The sequence below is a fragment of the Esox lucius genome, chromosome 22, assembly GCF_011004845.1.
Source record: "Esox lucius isolate fEsoLuc1 chromosome 22, fEsoLuc1.pri, whole genome shotgun sequence".
Taxonomy (NCBI): domain Eukaryota; kingdom Metazoa; phylum Chordata; class Actinopteri; order Esociformes; family Esocidae; genus Esox; species Esox lucius.
Genome location: NC_047590.1, coordinates 16,482,779 through 16,508,516, shown reverse-complemented (window position 1 = coordinate 16,508,516; position 25,738 = coordinate 16,482,779). Strand labels below are relative to the sequence as shown.

Genomic DNA, 25,738 nt, shown 5'->3' with positions numbered 1-25,738 from the left:
GCTCAATCGAACTTTGTGATAAATTTTTACTATTGCTGCCAGTGTTAGGTTCTTCTCTCACCCAGGGGCGGTGCCAGGGAGGGGCTTGGGGGTGCTGTAGCTACCCTAGCAGCCCCTTTGCACCCCAAGAAATTGCTGTGGTTTATTAATTTATATTTGAAAAATGAATAAATACATTCAAACGAATTATTTTTAGACTAAAAAACATAAAGCCAACACAGGTGATCGTATTAGCAAAGTGAGTGTAACACTAGCTTTGGCTAGGTTTTTACTCCCTAAACATCAACATGAGGAGGCTTTATCAAAACCTCCAAATGAGACAGAGAGACAGTGTACCTGTCACCAACCAGGACGAAGAAAAGCCACCGGAGAATGGAGACGAGGAAGGGGAGGCCCTGACCGTGGCCGCGATTGCTGCTGAGGATGCTAACACTGCTGAAAATCACATTAGCAATCATCCCCAAGAGGGCCAGAGGCGACCAGTTCTTTAAAAAAAACCTGCACAGCTTTTTGGGAATCAGCAGAGAAGTTTTAACAAAAGCTGGTTTGCATCATTTTGCTTTGCATGTCAGCATTTTTCAAAACGCGGTCATGGATTTCATTTGGAGCCAGCATTTAACAGCAACGGGATCAACAACTGGCAAAAAGCATCAGCATCTCTGAAGAGTCATCATGAAAGTGCAGGACACAAATTTGGAATGGAAACATGGTGTAAGTTTAAACAAAAAGAGACTAGTGGCTCAAAAATAGCAAACATGCTTGACAAGTGATAGGAAATAGGCATGAGAAACTCAACACAACAAATACAGTGGGGAGAACAAGTACTTGATACACTGCCGATTTCGCAGGTTTTCCTACTTATAAAGCATGTAGAGGTCTGTCATTTTTATCATAGGTACACTTCAACTGTGAGAGATGGAATCTAAAACAAAAATCCAGAAAATCACATTGTATGATTTTTAAATAATTGATTTGCATTTTATTGCATGACATAAGTATTTGATCACCTACCAACCCGTAAGAATTCCGGCTCTCACAGACCTGTTAGTTTTTCTTTAAGAAGCCCTCCTGTTCTCCACTCATTACCTGTATTAACTGCACCTGTTTGAACTCGTTACCTGTATAAAAGACACCTGTCCACACACTCAATCAAACAGACTCCAACCTCTCCACAATGGCCAAGACCAGAGAGCTGTGTAAGGGATAGAATTGTAGACCTGCACAAGGCTGGAATGGGCTACAGGACAATAGGCAAGCAGCTTGGCAACAACTGTTGGCGCAATTATTAGAAAATGGAATAAGTTCAAGATGATGGTCAATATCCCTCGGTGTGGGGCTCCATGTAAGATCTCACCTCGTGGGGCATCAATGATCATGAGGAAGGTGAGGGATCAGCCCAGAACTACATGGCAGGACCTGGTCAATGACCTGAAGAGAGCGGGGACCACAGTCTCAAAGAAAACCATTAGTAACACTACGCCACCATGGATTAAAATCCTGCAGCGCACGCAAGGTCCCCCTGCTCAAGCCAGCGCATGTCCAGGCCCGTCTGAATTTTGCCAATGACCATCTGGATTATCCAGAGGAGGAATGGGAGAAGGTCATGTGGTCTGATGAGACCAAAATAGAGTTTTTTGGTCTGAACTCCACTCGACGTGTTTGGAGGAAGTAGAAGGATGACTACAACCCCAAGAACACCATCCCAGCCATGAAGCATGGAGGTGGAAACATCATTCTTTGGGGATGCTTTTCTGCAAAGGGGAATGGATGACTGCACTATATCGAGGGGAGGATGGATGGGGCCATGTATCGCGAGATCTTGGCCAACAACCTTCTTCCCTCAGTAAGAGAATTGAAGATGGGTCATGGCTGGGTCTTCCAGCATGACAACGACCCGAAACACACAGACAGGGCAACTAAGGAGTGGCTCCGTAAGAAGCATCTCAAGGTCCTGGAGTGGCCTAGCCAGTCTCCAGACGTGAACCCAATAGAAAATCTTTGGAGGGAGCTGAAAGTCCGTATTGCCCAGCGACAGCCCTGAAACCTGAAGGATCTGGAGAAGGTCTATTTGGAGAAGTGAGCCAAAATCCCTGCTGCAGTGTGTGCAAATCTGGTCAAGAACTACAGGAAACGTATGATCTCTGTAATTGCAAACAAAGGTTTCTGTACCAAATAGGAAGTTCTGCTTTTCTGATGTATCAAATACTTATGTCATGCAAATGAATTACTTAAAAATCATACAATGGGATTTTCTGGATTTTTGTTTTAGATTCCGTCACTCACAGTTGAAGTGTACCTATGATAAAAATGACAGACTTCTACATGCTTTGTGAGTGGGAAAACCTGCAAAATCTGCAGTGTATCAAATACCTGTTCTCCCCACTGTGTGTGCTGACTAATGCTGAACAATGGACAATAGATAAGATGTGGTGGCCATTACTGATAGGCCCCATACACCCTGTCAACACCTCCTGCTAGGAACTGTCCATATGATTGTCATAGATTCTATCGATAGACCCATGGACCATAGGGGAGGTTGGAACATACAAGCGTACCATGTAGGATAAACCTTTCTTATTGGAGGATAATAGACTGTGTTATGGTTGGCTACAATCACTGACCGCCTACTATGTGTATTGGAATAAAGGACTGTGTTAACTTGTAATTATTGGAGAGAAAAATGAAAGAAATGGAAGGTTAACATCGTAGCCTCATGCTGAATAAAGATGGCTCTCCTTTGACTTCTGGTTGCATTAATTTTGTTCATGGATCAAAACTGGACACAATCTAACACAAGGGACATTCGGCATTGGTTATGGAGAACCGAAGGTACATGAAGGCTGTGGTAGAAAGCCTACGCTATACAGCTTGCCAGCGGATCGCACAGCGAAGCCACAGTGAGGGTAAGGAGTCATCTAATTGGGGTAATTGCGACAGTGGACAAGAAGTAATTCAACACTGCAGTGGAGTTTTTTGAGACACTAAAAATTCTGTACAGGTTTTTTTCTGGGTCAGTGGTGCACAATCTTTTCATGAAAAGACAACATGAACTTCAGCCAACAGCGCAGCGCGGAGACCTCAAGAAGCTATGTGAAACTCGATGGGCATGCCTGTATAATGTAATCTGAGCAGTCAAGAAAACTCTCCCAGCAATCCGGGCTACCTTGCGTGATGTCATCTGCCAGTCAAAACCACAGAGGCAAGAGCTGTCAGTGCCATCATTGACGAGATGTTTGTTTTGCATCTCATTCTTTTAGAGGACTGTTCAGAAAGACCAAGTTCATGTCGGATCAGCTACAGTCCCCCACATTTGATCTGGTAACGGCAGATGATCTGGCCCAGTCCGTAATCACTGCCATCTCAGAAAAGCGCACAGATGAAACATGGAAAGAAAACCAAAAGCAGACAGAAGACCTGTGCGCAAATACAGGAATTGCAACACAGGCTCCACTGGGTGAGAGAAGGCAGGCCAAAACAGCTCGACATCTGGAAGATTTTGTTGTGGATGCCCCGTTAGAGAGAGGACGCTTAGACAGCATGGATGACCTGAAAACACACTCTTTCTATCCTGTTATAGACAGATTGGTAATGGAGATGAAAAGGCGCTTTTCAAGACAAATTATGTACTTAGAGCTGTGCCAGTCCACATCTTTTATGAACAAACAGGGCATACAGCCCATCACTATGGATTCAGTGAGGAAAACCTGTCCACAGAGCTCTACCAGGCTCCACGGCTACTGCAAAGAAAAGATGAACAGGGACATACGATCCCCAGCACTCAGGAGATGCATTTATAGACTTGTACAAACTGATATCCATATCTCTGACCCATCCCGTGACATCAGTAAGCTGTGAGCGCAGTTTTTCTTGTCTGCCTCGTTTAAAAAACTACCTGAGGAACAGCAGTGGGGACTCTCGAACCAGAACCTGGCACTATTGGCAATGAACACTGAGAGAACAAGGACCCTGGACAGCGACAAAATTACTGATGCTTTTGCACTCAACCAAAACAACTGGCGGATTGTTTTGTTATGAAGATTTCTCATGGTGAGTGCAATTTCCCCTTCTGCTGCTTATTAGAAATGTAAAGCATTTGGTGGTTGAGGCACAATTTGGGACTCCTTATGGTTATCTATATGCTCATTCATATAACATGTAACAGAATACTGTTGATTAATCAGTCAAGGTGTTAATACGTTTGTGATCTGTGGTTGAAATGTGCACAAACCAGTGTCTGTTGTTTGCTGCATAACTGTTTTTATGATTTTGTACGGTTTAGAGTTCGGGATTAGCCAATCTATTATCTCTCATCTCTCTGCCAAGTCGCGGGAATGTGTGGTATGCATGGTCAGTGTGTGTGCTCGTGTTTGGTGGAGTAGAGGGGGGCAGGTCTGGCCAGCTGGTGACTGTTATGGCAGTTTTGAACTAAGGTACATTTGAGAAATGTCTGTCTTTCTATTGGCTGGTTTGTAAATCTTTACTTTGATTGTGACACACATGTCTGTATAATATCAGAGGATTATTAGGTACTTTGACCATATTCTCCTGCCTAGACAAAGAAGGGTGTCAGTCCTTTTGTTTCTTAGGAATGTGGTCCTTGGGGGGAAGTAAGGTCAGTTGTCCCCTTTAGGTAAACACAACAGTAAACATTATGGCTGGAAGGATAAGGTGGGGGAGGACAGCCCTGCCTTTGGGTATAATCCATGTGACACAAGACAGATGGCTATCTATTTACCACACCCCTTTTTCCTTGATAAATACGAGCTGTTCATGTATTAAGTTAGAGACTCCTCGGATGATTATGTTTGTAAGCATTTGACGTGTGTCTATTATTTGCAAATAATAAATGGTTAAATTGTGCCAAGAGAATTTTGTCTCTGTTCGTACTCCTTTAAGAGTTCTGATCGATGGAATTGGCATCGCATGACGTAATCTGTTGTTGTCGTTTTTGTTAAATACAATCTCCCTTTAGTTCGCTCGTTCATTAGATCCCTGCAGAGCGGGTGTGTGTATCTGTGTGTACAGTGTCAAGGGAAACTCAACATTTTAGAGCACACTAACTGAAACGTCGAGCTACCAGCAAAAGAAAATCTATGGCAGCACCACTGCTCTCACCGCTCTTTTTTTCTGGCCCATTTCTTGTGAAAAAGATATGACATATCTTGTCAAATTTTATTGTTAGCACTCCCGATTGAAAGGGAGGAATTGGTAGCTTGTCCCCCTGGTGCCTAATGTATCAATCTAGCGTACGTTTCTAACTAAATTCTGGTGTACGGGAAATCCTACGATTCGCGTGCGCACAAAATTATTATGAATTATCACACTCACATGCTTCCGTTGATAAATCAGACACATTGGCCCAATCCCAATGTCCACACTCACAGACTTTGAAACGTGTTCTCTCTAAGTCTGTGAGGGCTTAGGGCTGTCCCGCTGTCAAATCATCAAGTGCCCAAGGGCCCTTTCGCAGACATGTTGAGCACTTTATGCACCCTTTTGTAAGTCCGCATTTCTGCAGACTTTGCCTGAGGGAATTGCCCACAGTTCATAGCGGTGTGACAAGAAACACGGGTGTTATAAGGGGAAGCCCGGATTTGAGAGAAAAGACCCGGAAAACCCTCTTTATAAGAGAAAAGGATGATAAACTGCACTACATTAACAAGGATTTAAGATGGCACATAGAACACATGAAATCAGAGGAATGTAATAACCTTATTACACACCTAGTATAATCAACTATTTATTTTAGTTTCTGCATAACACTGCTGTTTTGACCAAAAATAGTACATTGATTATTGACAAATATAGATTGCTATTGACAATTACCTCTTGTCCATTATGTAGGACAAGAGCCTGCAAGACATATAAATCAGACAGTCAGTCTATTAATTGCCATAATGTGAAATTCACATAATATGATCTGATATAGAATCAGAAATGTCCTTTTTCAAAACGTATCAAGTAGCCAAACAAACAATCATAGAAATTCAGCATTGCTAGACGTGGCTGCTGTTGTAAATAAAATTAAGTGGTCAGAGATCATTTAAGGTGGATGTGAGAAAGCGATGTGCTGCACTCCAGTGTCCAAACTACAGGAGATGAGCAAAGTGTGACAGATATTTCTCCCATTGACTAGCAAATCGCTGGCATCACTGGGGGATCAATACATATTAATTACAGATATAAAATCAAAGTGTATTGGTCACGCCCAGTCGAAGTCGTTTGGGCCTAGGACGTTGCTGTTATTTTCGCTACAGAACACCTATCTGCAGTGGCATACCAGAGTAGGGTTGCGGGGATCAGCAGTTTGGTAGCGGTCCATATGGTTTAGAGTTAGGACTTACCGGATCGTGGCGGTAAAAAAAGAAACAGTAGCCTGTTTTATTCGATTTGTGGTGAAAAAGCGTACCTATAGATGCCCATTGAAAGCCTAACGTTTTACAACCATTTAGTCCTGACAGTTTTTGGATCAGCTACAGGCTGTAGCGTTTTGACGCTTACTATATCCTTAGCTTATAGGCCTACGATGTTGCTGGAATTTTTTTCCCCATCCTGTAGGCTAATCATATTTCTATTGATAAGATTTTTCTTGAGAAGATAGTTTCTTACAGTAAGCTCCCTATGGCGTATTTATGCTTCATATATCATTCTGGTAAAATGCGCTTTCACAAAATAAGCCAATGAGAAAGGCCAGCCTCATAAAAGGCAATTGGCTGGAAGGCTTGCCTCACAGAAGGCAATTGGCTGGAATGGGATTGCTGGAACGGAATTGGCAAGAAAGAAGCGGCAAGCTCCAAAAATTTGATATTGACATTCCGCTGGCACTGAGCTGTCTGTGTTGTTAAATAACTCTTAAAGGACCTCACTAGCTTACACAACATGTTTCTATACTAAACAAATAACATTTAAAACATTACAGATGTACATCAAACAGTGGAATTATGTAATTTACAGATTTGAAGTAAAGGGACACTTGGAAACGGCTCTTGAAACCACTTACTAAAATAGCTGCACAGATCTTGTACTTATGTCTATCAATCCCCAAATGTTTGGGTAACCATAGGATGTGTGTAAAGCTTGTTATATCAATATTAGAGTTTTAGCCTGTCCATGAAATAATAGAAAAAGTAAAAACGCACAGTATTCAGTTATGGCTTTTGGGATGAGAAATGCCGCTGCTACATTTCAGTGTCTGGTCAATGTCGTCTTGTCTGGAGTTCCGAAATGCACTGCCTTTTTAGACTTGGTTGTATATTCAGACGATTAGGCCTCTCACATGGAGACCATCAAAATGTTTTTTTGTTGACTAGAGCAAGCATCTTTGACTCTAAATTGTGAATACAGGAAGGCCACTGTTACCTACTTGAGTAAGCAGATTGGGCATAGACAGGTGCGTCATGTAAATGCAAAAATTGCTGCTATTCATGATTTCAGTTTTTCCACCACTTAGCGTGAGCTGTGCAGATTGCTGAGTAAGACTGGCTATTATAGGTGCCTTTTCCAGTGTTGTGCCATTATAGCTACATGTGCATTAAAAGAAAATGAAGCCAACACGTTATGTTTTTGAGGAATCTTTTAAGCCACTCCAGTGTGTCTTTTGTATAGGGTCATTATGCTGCTGGAAGATGAATATTCACTGTTTTATTTTTCCTTCACACGATTTCCAGGCCCTAATGCAGAGACTCATCCCCATAGCATGATGCTGCCACCACCAAGCTTCATAAAGATGATTGGTTGCACCACAGCAAATTTTGGTGTGTCATAGGAAAGGGGGGAGGTCGCCCATTCTGGTGGGTCATAGCAAAGGGGAGAGGTCTTTTGCAATCATCAGATTTTCAGTTATATATTTGTAATTAATTAATTTAGGACAATATGTAGATTGTATTTTTCATTTTGACATCATGGACATTTTGTGTTAATCAGTACCAACATCTCCTGATCAAATCAATTTTGATTTCATGTTGTAACACAATAAAATGTATAAAGTCCATGGGGGTGAATACACACTGAAATTAAGTTTGGGCAGCTTTTTATCTTTGTTACTGTCAGCTTGCAAATTAAGCATTTAATAAAGACATTATTTGGTTGTGGTGAACGAATAATCAGGAAAACTAGAGTTCTCAGGCCTCACACTGAACCCCATTAAAAGACAATTATCTTGAAAAGCTTTAGTGTGTAAATGCCCTGTACAGTCATCAGCTCTTCAGATAAATGGGGATGATAATTCTTTTTATTTTTTACAGTAGCCTAAAATAGTAGTTATTGTATTTGGAGCCTTGATCAACATCATGATGGTGAAGATGGTAAAACAATGGGATCAGAGACCAGCTACCTTATATACAAGGGTCCTTGATTATGTCGTGTGCCCTAAGCAGACACCGCTTGCACTGGAGGTCTGCGATGGCTGGAAGCTGGGCACCAGTGATGTGCTGGGTGGTTTTCACCACCCGTTGGGCCTTCCGGTCGGCCAGGGAGCATCTACTGAACCACACTGTGGCACAGTTAGTCAGAATGCTCTCGACTATGCAGCGGTTAAACTTGGAGTTATTGTGGCAATTTGTGGGCCAAGATTTTAGGGCTGTGACACCCTTGTCTAATTGACTGATTTCAAAACAGACAGCCAAGTCAAGCACTGTCAACAGTTTACAATAATGCACAGTATTTCTTTAACATAATGCTTATTCTTTAAACTGAAAAAAAAGTGTGTACTTTAGCCCAAATTTGAACACATTCTAATATTTTGATTAATTAGATTATGCAATAAATTGCAATTAGTTATTTTAATAGTTTAACAGTACATATACAGTACAGGTGCTCATCATATAATTAGAATATAATCAAAAGGTTGATTTATTTCAGGAATTCCATTCAAAAAGTGAAACTTGTATAATGTATACATTCATTCCACACAGACTGATATATTTTGAGTGTTTATTTCTTTTAGTTGTTATGATTATAACTGACAACTAATGAAAACCCCAAATTCAGTATCTCAGAAAATTTGAATAATGTGAATAGGTTCAATATTGAAGAAACCTGGTGCCACACTCGAATCAGCTAATTAACTCAAAAAACCTGCAAAGGCCTTTAAATGGACTGCTGACTTGACAGTTGTCCAAAAGACGACCTTTGACAAATTGCACAAGGAGGGCAAGACACAAAAGGTCATTGCTAAAGAGGCTGGCTGTTCACAGAGCTCTGTGTCCAAGCACAATAATAGAGAGTTGAAGGGAAGGAAAATATGTGGTTGAAAAAAGTGTACAAGCAATAGGGATAACCGCACCCTGGAGAAGATTGTGAAACAAAACCCATTCCAAAATGTGGTGGAGATTCACAAAGAGTGGACTGCAGCTGGAGTCAGTGCTTCAAGAACCACCACGCACAGACGTATGCAAGACATGGGTTTCAGCTGTCGCATTCCTTGTGTCAAGCCACTCTTGAACAAGACACAGTGTCAGAAGCGTCTCGCCTGGGCTAAAGACAAAAAGGACTGGACTGCTGCTGAATGGTCCAAAGCTATGTTCTCTGATGAATGTACATTTTGCATTTCCTTTGGAAATCAAGGTCCCAGAGTCTGGAGGAAGAGAGGAGAGGCACAGAATCCACGTTGCTTGAAGTCAAGTGTAAAGTTTTCTGCTGGTGTCGGTCCACTGTGTTTTCTGAGGTCCAAGGTCAACGCAACCGTCTACCAGGAAGTTTTAGAGCACTTCATGCTTCCTGCTGCTGACCAACTCAATGGAGATGCAGATTTCATTTTCCAACAGGACTTGGCACCTGCACACAGTGACAAAGCTACCAGTACCTGGTTTAAGGACCATGGTATCCCTGTTCTTTATTGCCCAACAAACTCGCCTGACCTTAACCCTATAGAAAATCTATGGGGTTAGTAAAGAGGAAGATGCGATACGCCAGACCCAACAATGCAGACGAGCTGAAGGCCACTATCAGAGCAACCTGGGCTCTCATAACACCTGAGCAGTGCCACAGACTGATCGACTCCATGCCACGCCGCATTGCTGCAGTAATTCAGGCAAAAGGAGCCCCAACTAAGTATTGAGTTCTGTACATGCTCATACTTTTCATGTTCATACTTTTCAGTTGGCCAACATTTCAAAAAATATTTAAAGCATAGACTGTAAAAATAATGGACGACGCCCTTTCGCTCTTTTCCATTGGTGAAAAATGAAGCCACCAGTGTCCTGATACGGCTCTGACATCTTGGACTTGCGTCTGCGCAGATAGCGATCTTGGGACCAGTTCTGCGCAGTAGTTATGCGCAGTAGCGAGAAGGAAGTAAAGCCGTAAAGCCGCGAAATCAACGGCCCCACCCCTGTGCCCCGCCCTCACTCTCCCTCGCAGAATGCGCATACCGTAATCAATCGCAAGTCCAAGTACAGTACAACCTTTGCTTGTTAAACCTAGACGATATGTTATAGCCTAACTTACATCATGTTTAACCTTAATTTAGAATAGGCCTAATACAAAAATAATTGGTAACTTCTAGCTAACGATCACCTGCTAGCTATTAACATGGCTAATAACGAGGCTTGTTGTCTTTTAGCTAACGTTAGCTAGCCCATTACATTTATTTACTAATTAAATAGCTTATAAATTTAACTTACCGAAAAAAATTCAAAGATCGATTGGAAATGCCAGATCGGTTAGCACAATGTACTGCAGAACAACCCATTATGTCCTTGTGAAATTATATCAATTATAGAAATTTAGAGATTAAATGTAAAGTTCCAATCTCCTCAGTCCTCCGAAGATTCAGTGGCTCCTCGGCTCAGATAGCTGTCAATCACAGCTGTGAATCACGACGTCATACCACCATTTTTAGAGCATTAAATAACTAACTAAAAACAAACTTATTTTAAAAACAAACTCTTGAATTTACATTAGCGTGATACAACCTACAGTAAATGACAGAAACCAGCTTCGGAAAAAATATATTTGAAGGGTAATTTAATTGTTTAGTTGGTCTCGCGTCCCATTGAATAACATGGGGAGGGCGGGGTTTATGACCTATACTGGGACCACTCACCAGGGGGCGATCGAGACGTTTTGGCTTCACTTTTCAGGGCTTGTGCGGCACGCTTGGTCTTAAGTAATATTCAAATTTTCGGAGACAGTGAATTTGGGATTTTCATTAGTTGTCAGATATAATTATCACAATTAAAAGAAATAAACATTTGAAATGTATCAGTCTGTGTGTAATGAATGAATATAATATACAAGTTTCACTTTTTCAATGGAATTACTGACATAAATCAACTTTTTGATGATTTTCTAATTATATGACCAGCACCAGTATATATAAATGTTCCCTTTGCCAATGTTTCTTTCATCTTCAATTAAATGTTCCCTGGGGGCCTATGTAATGTTAGTGCAATGTCAGTAGCTAAAGGAACACAGGGCTGAGAAAATATTGGGCACAGTTAACTAAAAGAACAAGGCAGAGGGAGATTAGATTTGCCACCCAAACTAAAAATTATCAGAGATAATTTCAAGAATTTTGCTCAAATGCAGTGAAGAATATCTATGTAAATGTAGTTTCACCAAACATTTCCCTTGAATATACAGTCAATCTACAAAAACTTCTAAGTTCTATATTGATAGTTCTTCAGTAAGGAATTGATGTTCCTAAACAACAACCATGAAAATGTATCACTGTTTATCACAGTGTGATCTTGGTTGGAAAATGTGTCTGAATCTCAATGAGACGACCTGTTTAAATAAAGGGGGAAAAAACATTAAAACATGTTCTTAGATGTTTTTTTTATTATTGCACTGTTGTTTCTATGAACATTCGGCATGTTGCCTTTGTACTTAAGTCACTGCAAACAAATTATATATTAATGGGTAAGTACAAAGTTATTACTTACCCATAAGATACTATCTTATTTTGCTGTTGCTTTCTTTAACTCCTTGAAATTATCCACATATTTCAGCACTGTAAACGTAAGTGCCACAGATGGAAGACATTGCCAAGCATACTGTACTTGTGCTTAGATCCATGATTTGAAAAACAATTTCTCCTCTCTTTCTTTACACTTTTTCTCTCTACCTCAGTATTAAGTCGGGAAGATGCAAACCACTCCGTTGGTTTTGTGCTATACCAAAATGATCATTTCTTCAAGTCCAGGGCATTCCAATCTTCTTTGGGGACTAGCAGAAGGATCCTTTCTGCTAACTTTGGAAACATGCCTGGACTGGATGTTGAGATGTCCTTCAAGCCTACTGTAAGTGCTCTTTTGGACAGTCATTTTACCAATCAATAGACATATTGTACAGCCAGAAAACAGGGGACATTTTAAGGACATCCCGGAAACCATGACAAACTTCCTGATGTACCAGGATGTCCTAATTTATCCTTTTTGTTTATCCTTTTTGTTTGAAGGGTACACAATGGACTGCATTTGTATTCACCCAGTTGGACATTTTCAAATGTTTATTGTGTTGAATAAAATGTGACGTTGAAATTGTTTTTAATTGTTCTTTTTTTGTGATCGATTTACATAAAGTATTCTGCAATGTCAATGCTGATGGATATTTAACTATTGAATAGTTCCCAATGGACAATGGACCAAATATTTTGTGGAGATTGTTGCCAAAAAAAAATCTATTACATTAATTCCAATCTTTCTTTGTAATGCAACAAATTTATCCATTGATGGGAATTTATCCATTGATGCTAATTCATCTGTGTTATTTAGTTTTTTAAATAAGCTGTTCTATCCAAAACGTTTCAATGACCTGTTTTTTTACAACTAAATTCATGACATTTCTCTCATGAGAAACTATAAATGTATGTTTGGTTGAAGGCTTTTCTGTGAGTTTGTTCCTGTTCTCCTCTCTCAGACGGTCCCCAATGCCTCCTTCTATGACTTTGCCTGTGTGTCGTGGAACTACACGCTGAACGACTGGAGCACATATGGCTGCTCCAAAGTCAACCACTCTAAAGACGGCCTGCAATGTCTCTGTAACCACACCACAAACTTTGCTATACTCATGGTGAGTAGCAAGCTTTTCCACTCTGGTTTGCCATGGTTCTATGAACTACCGTCAAATATTAAATGTATTTATGCTTTTCTTTACAGACGTTCAGGAGGGATTTTCTGTATTCTGAATCACTAAACTGGATCACCAAACTGGGATGCTCAATGTCTGTCATAGGGTTGGGTTTAACAATAATATTCCAGATCGTAACCAGGTAAGATCTAGCTTCAATTCAAAATATTCTGTGCACCTCATGTACAGAAGCCATTTATCGAATCCAAATTGGACTAGATAAGTGGGATACAGTGGGGACAACAAGTATTTGATACACTGCTGATTTTGCAGGTTTTCCTAATTACAAAGCATGTAGAGGTCTGTAATTTTTTATCATAGGTACACTTTAGCTGTGAGACACGGAATCTAAAACAAAAATCCAGAAAATCACAATGTATGATTTTTAAATAATTAATTTGCCTTTTATTGCATGCCATAAGTATTTTTGAACGCCAATTTTTGAATGCTATGAAAAACTAACTTACATTGACTCCTTAGTATTTTTGACTCTCTGCTAATCTCATCTTGACTAACAAACAGAACTTAATGGTCATGTACTCTTCTAATGTTCTTTGGATGTGTTTACTGTATGTGAGAGAGGTGTGTTTTGTGTGAGAGCAAAACAGAGAGTGTACAGTGAACAGTCATGTTACATGCATTGTGTTATATTGGTTTATATAGCATATGAATTTGTGTAGTACATAAACAGAACATACACTCACCTGAAGGATTATTAGGAACACCATACTAATACTGTGTTTGACCCCCTTTCGCCTTCAGAACTGCCTTAATTCTACGTGGCATTGATTCAGCAAGGTGCTGAAAGCATTCTTTAGAAATGTTGGCCCATATTGATAGGATAGCATCTTGCAGTTGATGGAGATTTGTGGGATCCACATCCAGGGCACGAAGCTTCCGTTCCACCACATTCCAAAGATGCTCTATTGGGTTGAGATCTGGTGACTGTGGGGGCCATTTCAGTACAGTGAGCTCATTGCCATGTTCAAGAAACCAATTTGAAATGATTTGAGCTTTGTGACATGGTGCGTTATCCTGCTGGAAGTAGCCATCAGAGGATGGGTACATGGTGGTCATAAAGGGATGGACATGGTCAGAAACAATGGTCAGGTAGGCCGTGGTATTTAAACAATGCCCAATTGGCTCTAAGGGGCTTAAAGTGTGCCAAGAAAACCTCCCCCACACCATTACACCACCACCACCAGCCTGCACAGTGGTAACAAGGCATGATGGATCCATGTTCTCATTCTGTTTACTTCAAATTCTGACTCTACCATCTGAATGTCTCAACAGAAATCGAGACTCATCAGACCAGGCAACATTCTTCCAGTCTTCAACTGTCCAATTTTGGTGAGCTTGTGCAAATTGTAGCCTCTTTTTCCTATCTTCTGCTGTTGTAGCCCATCCGCCTCAAGGTTGTGTGTGTTGTGGCTTCACAAATGCTTTGCTGCATACCTCGGTTGTAACGAGTGGTTATTTCAGTCAAAGTTGCTCTTCTATCAGCTTGAATCAGTCGGCCCATTCTCCTCTGACCTCAAGCATCAACAAGGCATTTTTGCCGACAGGACTGCCACATACTGGATGTTTTTCCCTTTTCACACCATTCTTTGTAAACCCTAGAAATGGTTGTGCATGAAAATCCCAGTAACTGAGCGGATTGTGAAATACTCAAACCGGCCCGTCTGGCACCAACAACCATGCCACGCTCAAAATTGCTTAAATCACCTTTCTTTCCCATTCTGACATTCAGTTTGGAGATTTTCTTGACCAGGACCACACCCCTAAATGCATTGAAGCAACTGCCATGTGATTGGTTGATTAGATAATTGCATTAATGAGAAATTTAACAGGTGTTCCTAATACTCCTTTAGGTGAGTGTATTGTAAATTGGAACAGGTGTCTTGGGGGGTGAAGAGAACAGAACACTGCTTTTTGCTTAAAATGAACCAAAACTGGTCCTTTTCAGAATGAGAAGATGGATGGCTAGTGGCTACAAACAATATGAATCTGCTGTTAGCATAGCAAGCATAAAGGAATCAGTGGGTGTAGTAGAAGCAATTTTTTGTGCGGTGATACAGTGGATTATTGACGATGACATGAACAATGGGGTTGACATGTACACCTGCAAAATACTAGTTGTACCTCAATAAAGTGTGAAATACACATACAATGTAGTCTAAATGTCGGCTAAATTAGCAGGAGATCCATGTTTCCCCCACATGGTGCCATGATCTTTCCATTGCTTGGTTAGTCCTATCGACTTCTACACCGCATCTTTACTTGATTTCTAGGTTATGAATGTGTGCACTTGTGGATTGCAGAGCATGCTTTAAAAGGTGATGTATGTCATCCCTTTTCCTTGGTCATTTTCCTTACTGTTTAAAGTAAACATTAACTGACAATGGAAGGTCTAGAGACATTTTCATGGTCAGACATTTTCTTTGATTATGTATTTTTTTTTAAGTGTATAAATGGATCCATGGTCCTGGCAGTTCTTTGTTGACTCTGAACAACTGAGTTTTGGAAAAATATGTATATTTTGAAAAAGTCTGTCATTTGTTTTGTATTTATCATCATACTATGGTTTAAGAAGCTAGTAAATTCATCACTGCTTAAGTAAAGGCATTGAAGTGAACTACACTCAAGGGAATGCTGTTTCTTTATTAGATTTGCACACAAAATATTAAAAATATTAAAATAAACATCTTCACAATCTTTAAAAAAAAACGCAACACCATTTCCTTTCACATTTTCTGGAAACTTGTTAAAGCTTGCTTCTTGTGGCAGATTAATTCATGTTTCCAGTAGTGTGACATCTTGTCTGACCTCTGGTGTAATGACTACAGCTTCAGGTGTGGACCTTTAGCAAGTCACCTCATACAAGTACTAGAGATTCTAGAGAGACATCAAACTGTCCTTGATAAAATAAAGATTAAATGAATAACATTTGCTTCATCAAAGGTACTATGGAGGGTTAAAGTTAGATTCCCGGTTTGGTGGTTAACAAATGTTGGTTGGGTAAGTGGTGGAGTCTGAAATGCCTTGGTTTGGGTTTAAGTGAATTAGTATTGTGACTAAACATATTGAGATGGAGGTCAGATAGTCTACTTGAATGTGATGATATATAGTCTGTCATGACTACAAATTCTTATCAGGACCGTGAGAAATCAGGACACTGTGAGGAGAAATGTAAATGTACAATTAGGAGCATGACTTTACATTATGTTCATAACCGACACATTCTTGTCTTTCACCTATTCCTAGAAAATTACGTAAAACCCTCCCGACACTCCTCTTAGTGAACCTCTGCACATCGCTCCTGATCTCCACCCTCCTCTTCATGTTGGCAGTAGAAAACTCCAACCAACAGCTTGAGAAACCCAAAATAAAGGAGAGCAACACTATCCCCCCTTCAGACATGCACACAGAGCCTGATACAGGGCCCTGTACTGCAGTCACAGCCCTACTGCAGTTTTTCCTACTGGGGACGTTCACCTGGAGCACGCTGTACGCCACACATATCTTCCTCATGGTCAGAAACGTCCTGGCCTTCACCCCGCAACACTTTACAGCCTACACCATGGTCATCGGATGGGGTAAGAGAAAAATCATGTATATAATTTTTTTGGACTGAGCTCTGGTTTCATTTTCTGCACGTGTTTGTCTGAAAATATAACTTCAACTTGCAGAGTGACATTCTTGTGACATTCATTATGTCTTGTGACATTCATTATGTCTTGTGACATTCATTATGTCTTGTGACATTCATTATGTCTTACAGCATTGGTTAGAGAAGGGTAAAAAAATATGTAATTCTGTTAAGTAATTATATTAAAATACAGAGTAAGTAATTCCATGAATACAAAATAAAAAACAACATAAATCTAACAAATTCATGTTGATCAAGTAGTAGATTATTATAAAAAGCAAATTTATTTCATAATGATGGGTTGTATTTCTTAGAAACATTTTTAACAGTTAAGGACTAACTAACAGTTAAAATTAACTGTTAGTAGTTAGGCAAGCAAGTTTATTTTTATAATACTGTTCATACATAGTGTCAGGTCCTGCCTGGGGTCCTCTAAGCATCTCTATGCACCAGGGGACCACAGTCAGAGCTTGACCACAGAGGTGCCTCATGGCATCTCTGTGCTCCCTTTTTGAGTGTCCCCAGTTGGAGGCAGCATTCCTTTTTCAGTTGCCTGTATTTTCCTCAGTTTGTGGTGCATTGTTTGTGTTCAGTTTGGCACCTCAGTTCATGGTTTTTACTCACCTAAGTTTCCTTGTGTTTTTCTATGTTAAAGAAAGAGGGAATTAAAGTATATTTACTAATTCACTCAGTCTGCTCCATGTCTTCTGTCTACAAGCAGTTGTGACACAGAATCAATTCAATGTGCTTTACAAAGAAAAAGAGAAATATAAAAATACAATAGAATAAAAACAAATACTAGAATGAAAACAATCAACTACAATCAACATCAAGATTATGCACTTGTTCCCTGGTTTTTAGGGTCCGAGGATCCAGGTCTTTACTAATACTCTTATTTTTGTTTCCAAACACACTAATCTCTGTTTTATCTTGGTTTATTTGTAGACAATTTTGGTTCATCCAGGTATTTATGTGCTCTATACAGTGACACAGAGAGTCTATTGAGCTGTTGTCATACGGTTCTAGAGCCATATAATTATTTGTGTATCATCTGCATAGCTGTGGTAGTTAATGTTGTTATTCTGTAGAATTTGGCCCAGAGCTAGCATATAGAGATTGACCAGAAATGGTCTGAGAACTGATCCCTGGGGAACTCTGCATGTCCTAGACACCAGATTCATGATTGCCAATGGTAACAAAGTAACTATCTTACTATTGCCAATGGTAACAAAGTAGCCATCTAAATAAAATCTGAACCAATTAAGGACTGTCCTGGAGAGTCCTACCCAATTTTCCAGCTTGTCTAGAAGAGTTAAGGACTACTAACTGTTAAGATTACCAGTAATTTGTTAGTTCTTTAGCACATTCTATTTTTTTAAGGGAAACTGAATAATTACTTGCATCAATCAATTATTTTTTGGGGCAATCAACAAAAAATAATGATGAATTATATATGCTCTAATTTGCCTGAAAATATGACTTGAATCTATTAGGCAATAAAATCATCCTGTGCCATTTAGGACTACCTGCAATTGTAGTTGCCCTCAGTTTAGGAATCAGCTACAGACCGGATAATCCACTGGGTTACAGGCAAGAGGAATTGTGAGTCTATATTATAATATTTTATAATGTACTTAACAGTTTTTTTAGCTACTGTAAATTTACTACTACCACCACCACTACTACTGAAACAATAACTACTTCCTCCACTACTGCTGTTACTAATGCTACCGCTACTATTACTACTGCTATTTTGTACTATGCTGTGCTGTAAAGTACTTGTTTTTGTGTGTATATTTTATAATAGGATCAATGAATATCTTTGTTGGTCTGTACTACCATCCTACTCACTTTAAATGGGTTGTGCCACCTTAAATGCCACCTGCCAAGTTTACTTTGTCACTTTATTTACATATCAGGTATGTTTATGTCACTGATTCTTCGTTTCTTAATAACCCTTTTTTTATTTATCAGCTGCTGGCTTGCTGCCCTTGATTTCTACAGAAACTTTGACTTCAAACAACCACTATTTTGGGGGTTCTTGATCCCTGTAGCATGTATGCTAATCGTAAACACACTGATGTTGATGCATTTTGCAGTTGCAACAAGCAAGACAGACCCAAATTTAAACAGGTAATAGATTGATGTGGCATTTTCAAGTCCAAAATCAAACTCGTAATATCAGTACGGATTAAATTTCTTGCTACTAAATCTGACCAATATAACATCACAGGGGAGAATAACAGTCTGTGGTTCTTAGCATGTTGTTCATATTTTCCAGTACAAGACATGATTCAATGACGAAAAAAATCCTCCGTAGCTTTTCTCTGGCTGTGGTGCTTAGTCTCTCCTGGATCCTGGGCTACCTTTTGCTCATCACCCATGACAAGACCACATATACTGTACTCAACATCATCTTCTGTATTCTCACCACCACTCAGGTAATAAAGACATGTATAATATAGCATGGGAGAAAACAGATCTTTTAGTAGAGTGATGCATGTAAGAAGTGACACCTAACTAGTTATTTTTACTTTCAATCCACAGGGCTTGCAGATTTTCATTTTGTTCACAGCAAGAACTGCAATTGTTAAGAGAAAGATTTCAAGTGGTTTGAAAGCTGTGTCTAGTGTTGACATCCCACTTCACAGCAAGAAGTACATTCTAAGGCAGGGCAAGCAAAGTGAAGAAGTAGAATCTTACACAGAGCTGGACAATGGTCTGTCAACTGCAATTTCAACTTCTTTGTCTTTGCGGACTTTATCAAGAAGCTAACTAGTGGATGTGCTACAAATGTAACATATGTTGTAAAACATGTTGTGTACCATTGTACTATTAAGACCCTTTTTAATCAGTATTTACTATAAATATGTTATCTAATAATGTTTTGGGCTATGCACATACAGTGGGGACAACAAGTATTTGATACACTGCCGATTTTGCAGGTTTTCCCCACTTACAAAGCATGTATGTCTGTTAATTTTTATCATTGGTACACTTCAACTGTGAGTGACGTAATCCTAAACAAAAATCCAGAAACCTTTGTTTGCAATTACAGAGATCATACGTTTCCTGTAGTTTTTGACCAGGTTTGCACACACTGCAGCAGGGATTTTGGCCCACTCCTCCATACAGACCATCTCCAGATCCTTCAGGTTTCGGGGCTGTCGCTGGGCAATACGGACTTTCAGCTCCCTTAAAAGATTTTCTATTGGGTTCACGTCTGGAGACTTGCTCGCCCACTCCAGGACCTTGAGATGCTTCTTACGGAGCCACTCCTTAGTTGCCCTGTCTGTGTGTTTCGGTCGTTGTCATGCTGTAAGATCCAGCCACGACCCATCTTCAATGCTTTTACTGATGGAAGGAGGTTGTTGGCCAAGATCTCGCGATACATGGCCCCATCCATCCTCCCCTCAATATGGTGCAGTCATCCTGTCCCCTTTGTAGAAAAGCATCCCCAAAGAATGACTTGTACTCATCCTTCTTCTTCCTCCAAACACAGCGAGTGGAATTTAGACCAAAAAACTCTATTTTTGTCTCATCAGACCACATGACTTCTCCCATTCCTCTTCTGGATCACCAGACGGTCATTGGCAAACTTCAGACGGGCCTGGACATGCGCTGGCTTGAGCAGGTGGACCTTGCGTGCGCTGCAGGATTTTAATCCATGTAATGTAGTGTGTTACTAATGGTTTTCTTTGAGACTGTGGTCCCAGCTCTCTTCAAGTCATTGACCAGGTCCTGCTGTGTAGTTCTGGGCTGATCCCTCACCTTCCCCATGATCATTGATGCCCCACGAGGTGAGATCTTGCATGGAGCCCCAGACCGAGGGAGATTGACCGTCATCTTGAACTTCTTCCATTTTCTTAGAATTGCGCCAACAGTTGTTGCCTTCTCACCAAGCTGCTTGCCTTTTGTCCTGTAGCCCATACCAGCCTTGTGCAGGTCTACAATTTTATCCCTGATGTCCTTACACAGCTCTCCGGTCTTGGCCATTGTGGAAAGGTTGGAGTCTGTTTGAGTGTGTGGACAGGTGTCTTTTATACAGGTAACCAGTTCAAACAGGTGCAGTTAATAAAGGTAATGAGTGGAGAACAGGAGGGCTTCTTAAAGAAAAACTAACAGGTCTGTGAGAGCCGCAATTCTTACTGGTTGGTAGGTGATCAAATACTTGTGTCATGCAATAAAATGCAAATCAATTATTTAAAAATCATATAATGTGATTTTCTGGATTTTTGTTTTAGATTCCGTGTCTCGCAGTTGACGTTTTCCTATGATAAAAATTACAGACCTCTACATGCTTTGTAAGTAGGAAAACCTGCAAAAGCAGCAGTGTATCAAATACTTGTTCTCCCCACTGTAGTTGTACATATTTATATGCATCTGGTATTTTAGAGCATGTTTGAGTACTCTTTGTCGGACAACTGTATTTAAATTTCAAGTGGCTTTAGACTGAGAGTATCCTGACATTTATATTTAAATGAAAAACTTATAAGTAAAATACAATTCAATTATTTCACTAGAATAAAATGTATGTTAGCTAATGTGCTTTGCTGGTTAGTTTTATTTTGTAAGGAGCTTGAAACACCTTTTAAATTTTAAACACTGAGAAGATATATACTGTCTATCTATAACCTATAAGATGACATATTAGCTAAACTGTGTTTTTGGTTGCCTGATTTTGCAACTGAATTAAATTAGCCTGCTCACTGGCTCTAGAGGGGCAGTATATTTAGCAAGTATACAATGTAAAAAAATTAAAATAAAAGGATATTATGTTATTGTAACCGGTGTAGGTGCGTGAAATAAGGAGCCAACGCAGGGAGGTAGTTCAATTAGCAATAGATATATTAACAAAAGCACGCGTAACTCTCAGGCGCACAGGCGCAAAACAAGCGTGCAGACAGCTCAGATACAAACGTACACCGCACATAGAACAATACCACACAAAGACAGCCAGAAATACAGGAACTTATATATGCGATCTAATGAGGGAATGGACACCAGGTGTGTGCAATAACAAGACAGGACAGTGCCGTGGGAGGAGGAGCGGCGTGGCTAGAAGGCCGGCGATGACGCGCGCCGAACACCATGTCGGGAGGGGTGGCGCGCGTCCTCCATGCGTGTCCTCGTTACAGTTATGTTGTTAGTCATTATGTTGTCTTTTTGAGTGCCTTGTTTTCACCTACACCTCACAGGTTATTGTGTCCATTTTGTTTGACTGTATGGTACAGCGTTATTGCTTGACAAGTCAAAAAAGAAAGAGACCAACCATTGATTCCTTGTTTTGTTTAAATTTTTTGCATCTCCTTTATGCACTCACTACCCTCACACCTCACAGAGGGGCAGTTTATCTAGCTGTTATATTGAAGTACTCAATGTTCAATAATCACTAGTACTTTTAAAGATTGCATGCTATTTGTGATTTTCTCTGAAGCAATGAGATAGTACTGAAAACCGTATTATAGCTGGTATATTTTCATATACAGAACTTTATGGGTAAGTGTGTCCTGGGCTCCCGTGATTGTTACTGGTACCCGATGAAAATGGCTGTGGACACTGGTGAGGGGAAGGATGTCCTCGGGATGATGACCCGGAGGCACCACAGTTAGTCAGGCAAGGGTTATGGTGTTCCTGTCCAGCATCGTCTCCACCTGGCAACCCTGTCGACATACATCCCAGGTGAGTTGACATGGCCCTCCGACCACATAGATGGATCTGTAGGCATGGGTTTGTCATAGGGCAATTTGTTATATTCAACAAGGACAGGGTCTACTCTGTGCATTCTGTGAACCTGACCTTTTCCTGGGTAACTAAACAATCCTAGAAAATGAATACTTTTTGCAAATAGTGAGTAATACCATATAATGATAAATGTACAGAGCAGGTAAAACCTTAGAACATGCAAAGGGGAAATCCTAGACAGTTTAAATGATCAATAAACAATTATTATGTGGAATAGCCAAGATTATTTAAGTCACTAGTCCATTACTGAAATCATTAAAGTGGCGGTTAACCACATTTTGCAATCCTCTGTTATTTCAATACTTTTAAGTGTAATAATCACCATCACAGTATTAGCATAAACGTGCATTGTTATTTTGATAAATGCTGTTCCTAGCATAACCCCCTTTTCAGTTTCTGAGATTTTCTAAGAGGGTTCCAAAACCTGTACCTCTTTAGTTCCTTTTATGTTATTTTACACAATTTATAACTGATTAAAAACGGACTGTTTTTTACTGTCATCAATTTACACACAATACTCCATAATGATAAAGCAATTTTTTTTTTTTGAAATTACTGCAGATTTATTGAAAATATTCTGAAACTTTTTTCCAAACTTTGTTGTGTTCTAGACTTGTACATTTTGTAATTGATTACATATTTAATGTCAATCTACACACAATACCCAGTAATGACAAAGCAAAAACAAATGTTTAGATCCGTGTTGTTATAGATCCTCTAAAGCTCTATAGGTCTGGATGAGGATCGTCAGTGAACTGCAATCTCCACTACAGATGTTCAGTGGGGTTCCATTCCGGGCTTTGGCTTGGCCAATCAAGGGCTTTTGCAGACTTGTCCAAAAGACACTCCAGCATTGTCTTGACTTTGGTAATGATTTGAACATCACTATGATTGATGTGGTGAGTTAACAGGCACATTAATTTGATTGCTGAACATGAGTGATTATACAGGGACCTCAAAGTTGTTTCTCAATCCAGCCCAGACAGATTCACCTGCCAGAGACCAGTAGGTGGCAGTCATGTGCTTGTTTTTCCTGTGTTTGGGCTGTGCAGCGGCAGATCAGACAATTTAAATGTTTCTATAATAAAAGTCAACATTATCACATCCAAAACACTTGTGAGTTCATAGTGGCCCAGTGGTTCTTTTCAAATTGCTTGAATCTCAAAGATTTTCTAATATTTCAATAGGAACTGAACCATAAAAGTAATTTAATGAAACTTAGTCCCACAATCACTTGAAAGTAAAAAACAGTCCTTCCCCCTTGATATCACTGTACCGGAAATGGAATAACATGAAAGCCGTCCTCAGACAGTCACTCTGTTAATTGCAGTGTGTATTTTAGCTTTTGCAATGAAGGTTCCTGTCTTCAACATACCTAACTTACATATCCATAATGCTTTCTGTAATAGCAAACATTGCCTTTTATAATATTCCATCCCATTTATAAAATACTTACTCACATGCCATCCTGTGTAGTTAGGGATTACGCAAAAGACACAACCAGAAAAGACTAAACTGGTCTTTTAAATAAATGAAAATGTAATCTGACACCATTATATAGTGGATGTTGTTAATTGTACAGAAATGACAATTTAATGGATAATGGAGGGTAGTATCTGTATGCATCAGGATTGGCGATTGATTATTGGCCTCATGACATGCCCTGTTACTGTCATTCCAGTCACAATAGCGAAGTTTGGAGTGTGACTGTTTGAGGTTGTGGACAGGTGTCTTTTATACTGACAACAAGTTCAAACAAGTGCCATTAACACAGGTAAAGAGTGGAGGACAGAGGAGCCTCTTAAAGAAGAAGTTACAGGTCTGTGAGGGCCAGAAATCTTGCTTGTTTGTAAGTGACCAAATACTCTTTTTACCGAGGAATTTACCAATGAATTCATAGAAAATCCTACAATGTGATTTTCTGGATTTTTTCCTCTCATTTTGTCTCTCATAGTTGAAGTGTACATATGATGAAAATTACAGGCCTCTCTAATTTTTTTAAGTGGGAGAACTTGCACAATTGGTGGCTGACTAAATACTTTTTTGCCCCACTGTATCTGCGGCAGGCAAATCTCTTTCACTTTGTTTTAGGCATTCGTGTTTTCATTCAGTTACGGTTTTCTTGCTCAAACCTTAAGACCTCTTCTGCTGGATTGCCATGATGTTTAAACATTAACAAGCAAGCAAGTTTATTTATATAGCACAATTCATACATCGAAGCAATTCGATGTGATTTACAAAGACAAATAAATGAAAGTACAATAACATAAAAACAAATACCCAAATGAAAACATCAAAACAAATGAATACATCATAATAATAAAAAATACAATAAGAAAACATAAAGATTAAAAATTTGATAAAAACATAGGAAGCTATAAGGCTAAACAGTGTGGTTAAGTTGAAGTGCTCAGTCATAGGCATGTGAGAAGAGAAGTTTTTAACCTGGATTTAAAAATGTATACATTTGGGGCACGTCAAAGATCTTCTGGCAGTTTATTCCAGTTGTGTACTGCATAAGTGCTAAACGCAGCTTCTCCATTTTTAGTTTGGACTCTGGGCTCTACTAGCTGACCTGTGTTCATGGATTTAAGAGCCCTGCTCGGTTTATATTCTTCAAACATATCAGAAATGTATTTGGGTCCTAAACCATTCAGAGATTTATAAACTAAAAGCACAACTTTGAAATCTATTCTGTAACTGACTGGAAGGCAATGCAAAGATTTAAGAACCGGAGTGATGTGCTCTGTTCTCTTGGACCTGGTTAACATTCTAGCAGCAGAATTCTGAATGAGCTGCAATTGTTTTACAGTCTTTTTCGGGACCCTACTAGAGATAAAAGCATGGATGAGCTTCTATTGGTCTTTTTGGGACACCAAGCCTTTGATTCTGGCTATATGTTTTAGACGATAGAATGCTGTTTTGGTGACCGCTTTGATATGACTGTTAAATGTGAGGTCTGAGTATCAGAGAAATTAATCCCTGGTTTAAGGGCCCGAGAATCCAGCTCTTTACTAATACTTGTTCTTTTATTTTTGTTGCCAAACTATTTTGGTTCATCCAGGTATTTATGTGCTCTATACAGTGACACAGAGTCTATTGACCTGTTGTCATAAGGTTTGAGACCCATATATATTTGAGTATCATCGGTATAGCTGTGGTAGTTAATGTTGTTGTTTTGTAGAATTTGGCCCAGAGGTAGCATATAAAGATTGAACAGAAGCGGTCCGAGAACTGATCCCTGTGGAACTCCGCATATCATAGCCACCCTAT

General features: G+C 39.7%; 1 protein-coding gene across 7 annotated transcripts in view; it reads left to right on the top strand.

Annotated features, from left to right (window-relative positions):
- Positions 1-19,553, top strand: part of LOC105027987 (adhesion G-protein coupled receptor G7) — a 46,944-nt gene extending 27,391 nt beyond the window's left edge. For 4 of the 7 annotated variants that reach the window (XM_010900397.4, XM_029116548.2, XM_029116552.2 and 1 more), the window contains 8 exons: positions 12,073-12,242; positions 12,862-13,014; positions 13,101-13,213; positions 16,336-16,667; positions 18,241-18,322; positions 18,695-18,853; positions 19,002-19,161; positions 19,268-19,553. In XM_010900397.4, coding sequence (XP_010898699.3) covers positions 12,073-12,242; positions 12,862-13,014; positions 13,101-13,213; positions 16,336-16,667; positions 18,241-18,322; positions 18,695-18,853; positions 19,002-19,161; positions 19,268-19,495 — 1,397 coding nt within the window. In that variant the 3' untranslated portion in view covers positions 19,496-19,553. Of the gene's footprint in view, positions 1-12,072; positions 12,243-12,861; positions 13,015-13,100; positions 13,214-14,364; positions 14,422-16,335; positions 16,668-18,240; positions 18,323-18,694; positions 18,854-19,001; positions 19,162-19,267 lie in introns of those variants that run through there. The other 3 variants (XM_020042248.3, XM_029116550.2, XM_029116551.2) reach the window with 3 other exon arrangements.
- The last annotated feature ends 6,185 nt before the right edge of the window (positions 19,554-25,738 follow it).